Here is an 11578-nt window from a genome sequence, read left to right on the forward strand (position 1 = left end):
GTAAACGTTGTTTTGCCATATACCATAATTAACCCTCTGAACCCCCCCCCCCCATAACTTAGGGGTATGAAAAATAGATGTTGGCCGATTCTCAGACCTACCAGATATGCACACATAATTTCATAAAAATCGGTCCAGCCGTTTTCAGAGGAGTGCTGTAACTAGCACTGTGACACAAGAATTTGATATATACGAGTAAGATTAGGTCGGCAAACAAGGGGACGACCCGTTTGATGATGAGCGATTTCCGTAGCTTATAGACGTCTGGAACACTAGAAGCTTCATAAGTGACCCTACCCTCGACCCTGTCCAGGGCCTCTGTACCTTACTCACCACAGGAACACAGCACTGCTTGAAAGCAGTTTTATTTAGCTGTGATCTGTAAGGTTGAGGTACTTCTCCAGTCGGGCTGCTCCAGATTTTGAGCCGGATATATGTCCTTTCCCGTGCTTTCCGTATCCATAATGGTCCACATCTCTAGTTGAAGAAGTCTCTCCACCTTTTCCTTCTTAACGGATAAATGGAATTGTTTAGGAGAGGCTTACGCCGCAGAGGCGACTATTACTAATAGTAATTAGGTTATGCTATAATATGTATACGAGTTAATTATACAAAACCAAGATACTACGAGTAATAACTGAAAAAATTGAAATTTTTTTAGAAATAGAAATGAAGGTATAAAATAACTTTTAACTTCTCTTTTTCCTTATTTACTTTGGCAACTAATATCTGTTAGAGAAAGACAAACAGTGGGAAATAGCCCGTAGCGTGCATTTCATATAGGCAGAAAGGCACGCTTACCCTGACATGTTATTAAAAATGATATATAAAACATGAACATTACAATTATTTTTGAATACATATTTTTGAAAAAAACATAAATCATAATGCAATTTAAATCCGTTTCAAAAAAACCCGCCGTCATATATATGCGATATTAGCGTTTCGTGCACATCGACGACGGGCCTTTTATGAAACTTCTGCCTATAATCGCATAACTAATGTTCGCAATGACAGTAAGACATTATATAATCCTACAATTTTATAATGTCGCGCGCGTCATATGGAATACGAACAAAGTATTGTGTTTTTAACATTGGTCGGCTTAACAACGAAATTAGGCACTGCCTTAGAATAACCTGTCAAATTAAATATTGTCTTGAATTCGATGCCATTTGTACTAATAATTATGATTTTTGACACGGTCGCGTTATCGCAACATTCCACAGAGTAATATTATGACAATTCACTTTAAATTCGTTTGTGCGTTCTTGTTATTAGTGAAAATATTTATATATTAGTGATGAATAAGTTTACTAGTGAAATATGTAAAGGAGACGTGTGTTTGATGAAAGTAAATAGTGCATCGAAATTCAACACGTTCGATTTTCCAGATAAATTAAAAATTGTTCAGGCGTATCGATTTAACACATAAATAACGATGACGTTATAATTTTTCATTTATTAATAAATAAACAAGTACTTTCATTAAGAATACAATTTCGTAACTAATTAATAGTGTTATCAATGATTTACAAACGAAATTATCAGAGTGCCGGCCTTATGAGGTCACTATGTCTATCCAGTAACTGATTTGTTTGGTAGGATCAGTCGGTTGCTGTACGTGTATTTGTATGCCTGCATTATTAGTATAAATACACTTTACGTGTCCAATAATTTACTTGTCTGTTCTTGAAATTATCTAAAAGCCTCTAGTCCCAGCAAAATCAAAATAAATTAGGAAAAAATTGCGAGACAGTAAGTGCAGTATGGTTGTTCAAATGTTTTTTTACTGCCTACCCTGTCTAAAAACTATACACGCCACTGGAAACAGTAGTGGGGTGTCTGTAGTATTTTAGAGTAAGATCAATATAAATCTGATAAAAGATTGGAATAGTCTTAGTTTAGCGTTATAAAGCAACTATTTCATTTAATTAGAATTCCGTACTCAAAGAGAGTTGACGAAACTTTATGGACTTCGCATGGAAAAAGCACAGTTAAAATTAACAATAAAATTGTGTTATATAAAGTTTCCGCTACAAAAAAATGACTTTATCAACTTTAGGTGTTAAGAGATGTATGATATATTTATTTTGTGTATGAATCTTGCAATTTACGGCCATTTTCATTATTCTACTATTTTAACGTAAGCTCCATACTAATTATTTATTTTATTAGATATACGGGACGTAACAGGCTATGAGAGAAAGAGAGAAAGAAAATATGTGCTCGCACTTCTCTCTCTCGCTTCCTTCGCCTCGCTCGATCACACCTTTCGTAACGCTCTGGTCACGCATTCAGCAGCTTACTCCCCCAAGTCAAGCATGCATAGAGAAGTTTTACTTGAAAAAATCATTTTCTTCCGCGTCTAAGTCTTCATAAAACTGAGCGAGAATCCATGTTTTATACAATATCGACATCTGTTCAGCGTTTTGAGACTACAATAAACAAGGCCCTGTTTGTTTGTGGATCAGATTCCTTATTCGCAAATTAGCGTGAATTCAAGACAAAACAATCGTACAAAGTTTCAAATGGATTTAATGATTTAGAGAAAATCATAATTGCAAATCGAGAATCTTTTGATTTAGTGGTGCGTGATCGCGGAGTATTTTCCTGTTCACAAAAGATACTGGTATATATTTAATACACCTGTAGGTTGCAAAGCAGTAACTTTTTTTCTGAAGTGAAAACTTCTTGTTGCGCACCGTACACACCTTTTTTCGTAGGTAATTTAAGCTGATCTGGCCGTGTGGTTTCCGGCTCAAAAGAATCGTACCACCCCATTTCTTCCCAGGGAGTCGTAAAAGGCGACTAAGGGAACTCAAACTAGACCTTCTAGTTTGCGTAGTTATTCACCATCCAGGAAATGGAAAATTCCGTTATTAAACCCGGAAGGAGTCTCCGTTAGGCGTTCTCGCAGCTGATTCCTGCAACCGAACTGGCTCCGCACGTATCGGCTTGCCGTTCCTGCGGATTAAGTCAGCTAGGTCGAGAGGGTGGGCGTGGGTCTTGGGCAACCCTGCGTTTTCCTTAATCTGTGTCCCAGGCGACGCAGTGTCTGCGGAGAGGTCACTCTGCCCACGACAGTGCTGCTGCGTGGAAAACAACACGGGGAGTGGCAGTGACCGGTTATAAGTCCGCATATAATAGGCGTCAAGTGCGGGCGCCAGGGGTCACTCTCGTCAGTGGGAGGGTTCATCGAAGACCCATTGATCGGTTACCGCCCGCTTAAACCGGGCAGCCCCCGGCCAATTAGGTACCAATCCGCCTCGTCGTGGATTTGCTTCTTTAGGGTGTAGGAAGCACTAGTAAATCTAGAAAGTTCACGTCGTTACAAACCACACCTGGATCTAAGCAGCAATTAAAAATACACACCAAAAACCCACTTTTCATGCGTTTATCGACATGGAATGTCCGTACGATGAGGACAGGCTTCCCAGACACCAATGGAAGCTCAAATGGCGCTGACGACCTGCGCAAAACTGCCTTAATCGATGTCGAGCTCAAAAGACTTAACATAGCGGTTTCCGCACTGCAAGAGACCAGATTACCGGACGAAGGCTCAATACGCGAGGCCTCATATACATTTTTCTGGAAGGGAAAGGACTCTACTGCCGCACGTGAGCATGGCGTTGGTTTCGCAATCCGCAATGATCTCCTTTCCGCAATCGAAACTCCTCGAGGAATTTCGGAGCGCATTATGGTGTTGAGGATGCGAAGCAACTGCGGCTTTGTTACTATTATTTCCGCATATGCCCCAACACTAGTTTCACCTGACGAAGCCAAAGACCAATTTTACGACCAACTCACTGAGACGGTACGTGGCGTAAGTTCTAGTGACAGACTTTACATCTTGGGTGACTTTAACGCCCGGGTCGGCCAGGACAGCTCTGCTTGGCCCGATTGTGTGGGCCCCCACGGCATTGGAAAACTCAACGAGAACGGACAACGTTTACTTGAGTTCTGCTCGAGCCAATTGCTGTGTGTGACCAATACTTTCTTCAAGGGTAAGCCTATGCGTAGGGTGTCCTGGAAGCACCCTCGCTCTGGTCACTGTCACCAGCTAGACCTAGTCCTCACCAGAAGAAAAGACCTCCGCGAAACCATTCACACGCGTACATTCCACAGCGCGGAATGTGACACTGATCATTCCCTAGTAGTAACACGTGTAGCCCTGATCCACAAAAAGATTCATTCGTCCAAACCACCTGGTAAGAAGAAATTAGACCTTCCTAAAACTAGGCATGACGATTTGATTCGTGATTTTGAGGATTTGGTACGTAAGGAGACTGAAACTTGGGATGTAAATGCGACCGTCGAAGACGAATGGAGTAATGTCAGAGCTCTTCTCACGGAAACAGCTGCCAAAGCTTTCGGCTATCAGAGAGCTAAATCTCAAGACTGGTTCACTGAAAATATAGAGCAACTTTCACCCTTGCTTGACTCTAAACGCGACGCTGCTCTTGCTCACCGTCTGAATCCTAATCCAAAGACGCGCGAAGAGCTTACAATTTCTAAAGCAGCTCTTCAACGCAGCACACGCCACTTTGCGAATGTCTATTGGACCAATATTTGCCACAACATCCAAGCGTGTGCAGACTCAGGAAACTTCAGCGGTGTGTACTCTGGTATAAAACAGGCCATCGGCCCAGTTTCCAAAAAGACAGCTCCCCTTAAAGAAGCTGATGGCTCTGTTATAACAGATCGTCATCGTCAAATGGAACGTTGGGTAGAACACTTCACCACTCTCTATGCAACTCCAGTCAGCATCGAACCGGAGGCTATTCAGAGCATGCCTAAACTGGATACTTGGAGTCAATTAGACGACCTACCTACTATAAGGGAATACCACATTGCTGTAAAGCAGCTTAAGCGCGGTAAGAGTCCTGGTAGTGATGGAACCCAAGCAGAAATACTTAAACTTAAGTGCGTGTCACCTATTCTGCACAGTCTGCTGTGTAAGTGCTGGGAGGCGGGGTGCGTGCCTCGGGATATGCGTGATGCCAACATCATCACACTATACAAAGGGAAAGGGGATCGCGGCGATTGCAACTCCTACCGTGGTATTTCCCTTTTGAGCTCAGTCGGCAAGATATTTGGACGTGTAATATTAGGAAAGCTCCAAAAACTTGCAAATCGCGTATATCCTGAGGCACAGTGTGGTTTTCGCCCCCGGCGTTCCACAGTCGATATGATTTTCTCCCTTCGCCAATTACAGGAGAAGTGCAGAGAGCAGAAAACGCCATTGTACGTGGCGTTTGTTGACTTAAATAAGGCCTTCGATACCGTCAGCAGGGAGGGTCTTTATACTGCACTGAAATGCATTGGGTGTCCACCGAAACTCTTGAGCCTTGTTCAATCCTTTCACGAAGATATGAAGGGCGCTGTAGTTTTTGATGGCCAAACGTCTGATCAGTTCGAAATGCGTAGGGGTGTCCGTCAGGGCTGCGTGTTGGCTCCTACCCTGTTTGGTATATTCTTTTCGATTATCCTAAGAACTGCTTTCGGCGACAGCCAACAGGGTATCCACCTTCATACAAGAGTAGACGGAAAGCTATTCAACATCTCACTGCTTCAAGCTAAACGAAAGCGTCATGATCTTTTCGTTGACTCTTTGTTATTTGCCGATGATGCAGCTTTTGTGGCAAACTCAGTTCTCGAGCTTCAAACAATCATGGACAAATTTTCCAAAGCATGCACTTTGTTTTCCATGTCCATAAACCCCCAAAAAACTGTGGTTCTAGCGCAAGGCAGTGCAGAAATACCTGCAATAATGCTGGATAGCACTGCTTTACAAGTGGTTGATAGGTTCTGCTACCTGGGATCGACTGTCTCGAACAATCTCTCTCTAGAAGCAGAGATCAATACTCGCATCGGAAAAGCGGCGACTACGTTCGGGCGGCTCAGTACAAGAGTGTGGAACAACAAACATCTTACCAACAGGACCAAGATGATAGTATTTCAGGCCTGTGTTTTGAGCACGCTCTTGTACGGAGCGGAGGCGTGGACGTCCTATGCGAAGCAAGAACGTCAGATTAACACTTTTTATATGCGCTGCCTACGGAACATCCTGGGTATAAGTTGGAAAGACAGAGCGACCAACGAGAGGGTCCTACAAATTGCGCGGATGCCCAGTCTAACTGCCATGCTAAAACAGCGTCGGCTGCGTTGGTTGGGGCATGTACACCGGATGGACCCCTCTCGACTTCCGCGGCAGATCATGCTTGGCGCAGTTGCGAACGCAAGGAGGGATGTTGGGAGGCCTTTGCTCCGTTTTAAAGACTGCGCCAAGCGCGATATGGTCGCTTTTAACATAAATCACAACAGCTGGGAAAAGTTAGCCGAGAACAGAGACCAATGGCGTAAGAGCGTGAAGGATGGTCAACAACATCACGATGAAGCCTGGTTTGGACTCTTATCGGACAGGAGAAACAAAAAACACCAGAACAGCGACATCAGTGACACTAGCACATCTTTTCCTTGTTCGGTGTGTGGTAGAATCTGCCGCTCCCGTATCGGCTTGTACAGCCATCAGAAGAAATGCTCTTCAGACACCGCTTAAATCGTCTGGAATAGACGTAGAGGCCTATGATGATGATTAAGCTGATCCGTCACACTCTGAAGTGAAAGGCTCGATCGGGTGAACTCGGGACTTACTGCGTTATTGCTTGATTGCTATTGCCAATGAAGTTCACTTGATTTTTACTTTAAATAAAATTACCGTACCGAGTGATTTTTTTAGTGTATTTAAGAAGACAAAGTAAGTTGTAAAGCCGTTGTTTGTTTTTATTGTTATTTTAAGCTTGATAATGATAATGGGGCGATAATCCGTTAGCTCATATAAGGCTTACAGGTTAATGCAGTCTATATAGATTTAAAAAAGTACAATGGCTTAGTAAACAGGATTTACAGGAACAAAAAGTTTGAAGTTTCAAATTCGATCTTATTATTAACTCACTTATGATGAGATCGCAATAAACCTGTACCTGTAAAATATTTCACCGATATGTCTATATACTGAAATGTTTAATTTGGATAGAAAATCCAAGCAGGAAGCGTTGAAGCAATAACGTCGTGTCCCTGAGTTGAGTAAAATAGGATATGTTGTTTTCACAGCGTAGGTACGGTTAGTAACACGTTTGTTATACTCCTCGTTTTACATAAATCTATAGGACGTCCGTACACTTGTTTTCTACCCTTAATTTAATGTTTACATACTGTTCAATCTTAATGTATGTTCTTATATTTTACGCTATTACTTTATTATTATTACATAGTTGATACAGATGTGTGGACTTAGTGACGCTGTATTTTATGCAACATGTTACTAATTTTGTACTAAAACAAACTTTATATATTATTTTTCAAAAGACTAACTGCGGAGTTTCTTGCCGATTCCTCTCTGCAGAATCTACATTCAGGATCGATGGTAGCTTTACTTTTACAAAAATAATAATTTATTTTTATGTTTTAATTATAGCTCCTGGGGGGGAGGGGGTTGGGAATTGGGTCGGTAACGCGCTTGCGATGCTTCTGTTGTTGCAGGCGTCTATAAGCTACGGTAATCGCTTACCATCAGGTGAGCCGTACGCTTGTTTGCCGACCTAGTGATATAAAAATAAAAAATAAAAATTGTAAAATGACGATTCGAAAGAGCTCTGAAGTGTTTTTGATTTTGATTTTGCTAATAAATATTGCAGTAGACATCAGCTAATAGAATAAGTGTTCTACATCAATCATGACTAATTATTATACAGCAAGCAGAAAAGTTAGTCCAATATGTTGAAATATGGATCAAAATCGCCGGTCTTTGAACGAATTCAGATTTATAAACACTAAGAGGCCACAGGCTGTACGTGTTACCGGGAAAAACCGATTTTATACTAAGTTAATTTGTCTAAAGCGTTGACCTATTTCTCCTAGCCTTAAAATTAAATTTAAATTTCTCCCTCGACTAGTTATCGACTTAGGTGTTAAGTTGAAAATCGGTAACTCGATGTTCTACAGCCAATGACGTTCGTCACTAAACGCCGGCGTCACTATGCGTCAATGTCATTTGATTTACACATTTCTATTATACCATAGACTTTATATACTTTATTATATTAATTTTAAGAACGATACATTTTGACTTTTTTTTTTCGAAATGTTGAGTGCTATTGCCCTACTGGCCTTTACAGCGTCACCGGTGACAGGGGCCGGGCACTAAAGACTCCGGCCGCGAAAGAAGATGGAAGCCCTTTTGGAGGGTGCGGGGAGAACGCTCGTCCTAAGGGTGTCTCCTAGCGAGAATGCACCTCGGCTTAGGACGAAGTCGATGTGAAGGAAGCGCTGTGCGGAGCACTGAAACGGGCTTGGAAAACTTGAGATTTGATAGCCAGAAAAGTATATTTATTCTCCGTATAACTTTGAAAGCATTATGTAACTAAAGTTAGCGCCATCTAGTGACGAATGCATTACTTAATAATATCAATCTTATTTTACTATAAGATTTGTTACACGACTAGTTATATATCGAACCAAAGTTTATATATCTATTGCAAATCTATTGAAATCTGTCATATACACTATAGTCTAATTCATCAAGATAAAAGAAACAATAAAACCTAGATACTATACTTACTGTAATATCAATGTAGATAGGTAATAATGTAAGACGTTATATAAATAAGTGCGTTCACCCGCAAACGAAAAAAACTAACCGACTACAATTAAATCGACAAGTAAAACAACGAAGGTAGACGAAAAAACTGTCAAGTAAATAACCATTATTAGAGATAGCTCAAAGAGTACTCGTCAGATTTTAATCAAATTTAAATCGGTCCACTCAGTAAGAGAGAAAAGTTATGAGGTAGCTCACATTGAAAAAAAAATAGTCAAATTAATAACCTCCTCGTTTTTATGAGTCGGTTAAAAAGTGGTCGCACCCACAGCTAAGCCGCGTCTAACTTTAAATAGTACATCAAATGAAATATTTTTATATAATGCAGTGAGTTCCTAAGCTGTGCCATCTGTAGCAAAATGTTCCGCTAACTGTACGTATATACATGTATGCAGCTGCCAGCGACCTAAGTTAAGACATGGCAATACAATTAAAATAATATGAAGTTTAAGGAAAGTTTATAGCTTACAAACATATAGATATAGTGGGAAAACATTTTGATAATTAGTAATTAAATATTTTTTGAGTAAGCTTCGATTCCTACTCATGTTGGTGTAAGTTTTACCATGCTTTGGGGAACACGTAAAACCATCAGCTTCGGTTGTTATCAGTGACACCTGATAAAGATCGTTAATCAATTTCTCAAAAAAAAAAATATTTACTGATTTATCCATCCATTTGTAAAAGTTAATAAATACGAAAAATTAAATCGAATGAAAAATAAATACTATCGTCCCTTTGTTAAAATAAAAACTTTCTTAACATAGACGAGAGCATTCACTAGCTAATGGGCGCCCTTGTCAATTAAGCACATGTGACCCAAACTGACGCCTGACTTCTGACGTTACTTTAGTGACGCAAACTGACGCCTGACGTCTGATGTTACTTTACTTGACGTTTATGAAAGGCAGATTTTATATTTCAGATAAAATGAAAGCCTTCGTGTCCTGGAGAGGATGGTGTTCCCTATTCGTTCATTGTAAACTTAAGTGATAAAGCAAAGAAAAACATTAATAACACTGGTTAAACATTATTAACACTGGTTTCAAAAAAGGAATCGTCCCACAATCTTGGAAGTCGCAACTCATTATACCAATTTTGAAACCAGGTAAGAATCCGTCAGATTCAAACTCTTACAGACCTATAGCTTTATCTTCTACTTTAGCCAAAATTGCTGAACATCTCATCAGAAATATTCTCTCGCCCTTCCAGTTTGGCTTTCGGAAGGGGTTGAGCACAATTGATAGCCTTAGTACTCTTTCCACAGACATTCGAACTGCCTTTGCTGAGGGTGAGTACCTTGTTGGTGTTTTTCTAGATATCACTTCTGCTTATGACAATGTTCTTCTTCCGGTACTCAGGCAGAAAATCCTACAGCTGAGTATTCCGCCGAGGATAGTCCATTTCATCTGCAATCTGCTAATTAACACATCCATATTGGTTAAACATCAGCATCTTCCTCTTCCCCCCAGACTTGTCTGGAAAGGTCTCCCTCGGGGCTCAGTACTCAGTCCTCTATTTTACAGTATATATACTCATGATCTCGAACTGTCTGTGAATAGTTTCTGTAATACTCTGCAATATGCGGATGATATTGTGTTATATCAAATGTCAAATTCCGTGGATGATTTAACTTTTCGACTTAATTCTGCTTTGAATTATTTGGACCAATGGCTTTCGGATCATGGCTTGTCCTTATCGATCCCTAAGAGTCAAGCGGTGGTGTTCACTAGGAAAAGAAACATCCCTTCTTTGGACTTGTGATTGGGGGATCAACACATTCACCTCGCGACTAAGGCCAAATTTCTAGGTGTAGTACTCGATCACAAACTGAATGGATTTTATCATACAGATCATGTTATTAAAAAATGTGAAAAAAATATCAACGCCCTTAGAGCGGTCTCAGGTGTTTCGTGGGGAGCACATCCTTACACGTTAAAACTTGTTTATAATGCGATAGTCCGTAGTCACCTAGACTACGCCATGTTTATTTTTGAGCCCCTTAACAAAACTATTTCCGAAAAATTGAACAAAATTCAGTACAAGTGCCTGAGAATAATCCTAGGTGCCATGAAATCTACACCTACAAATGCCTTACAGGTAGAGTGTGTTGAGGCCCCTTTATAATTCCGAAGAAGATATTTATGCGATCGTTTTATCGCCAAAATACTGCAATTGTCATCCCATCCCCTCATATCCCGTCTTAACGAACTATCCCATCTCTGTTCCAATGTCAGATCCTCATCTTGCCTGCTAGACAGCTTTCTTGAATTTACCAGACTACCTCATCCTCTGAAATCCTTCCCCTCTAATCCTCTTTTTACTACCCCGTTTCAAGCTCTTGTATATAATCCACCTATTATCACAGATCTTGGTCTAGTAAAAGGTGCATCAGACACAAGTTTCATTTTCCAAAATATCGTTCATCAAAATTGGTCAGAACACCTTTTTATTTATACTGATGCATCTAAACTTTCCCCCGATAGCTATGTGGGTGCTGCCTGTTGGATCCCAAAATACAGAATAGTTTTACAATTTAAATGCCCTCCCCAAACGTCAGTTTTTACTGGTGAAGCTGTTGCCATTTTAGAAGCTGTCTTTTACGCTATCTCTCACAACTTCAGACAAACTGTAATCTGCACCGACTCTCTCAGCTGCCTGTTAGCTATAAAAGCTAACCCTTTTCGTAGTAAACTAAGGATTTCCATTATTTTAAAGATTAGAGAGGCTATGTTTTTATGTCATCAAAAAGCATTGCAAGTTATTTTGGTATGGATTCCCGGTCACTCAGGCATCCCGGGTAACGAGACTGCTGATTTTTGTGCAAAAATGGCTGTACATACTGGCTCTTTAGAACATTTTTATAACTCTTCAAATGACGTGCGCGCTCTGGCGAGAACAAACCTTGACAAGTCC

General features: G+C 40.5%; 1 protein-coding gene across 1 annotated transcript; it reads left to right on the plus strand.

Moving 5' to 3' along the window:
• Positions 1-3421: 3421 nt before the first annotated feature.
• On the plus strand, positions 3422-6562 carry LOC123668923. Its single transcript, XM_045602615.1, has one exon. It carries the CDS (start codon positions 3422-3424, stop codon positions 6560-6562), a length of 3141 nt encoding a protein of 1046 aa, XP_045458571.1.
• The last annotated feature ends 5016 nt before the right edge of the window (positions 6563-11578 follow it).

This window comes from Melitaea cinxia, chromosome Z, assembly GCF_905220565.1.
Source record: "Melitaea cinxia chromosome Z, ilMelCinx1.1, whole genome shotgun sequence".
NCBI classification, from domain to species: Eukaryota; Metazoa; Arthropoda; class Insecta; order Lepidoptera; family Nymphalidae; genus Melitaea; species Melitaea cinxia.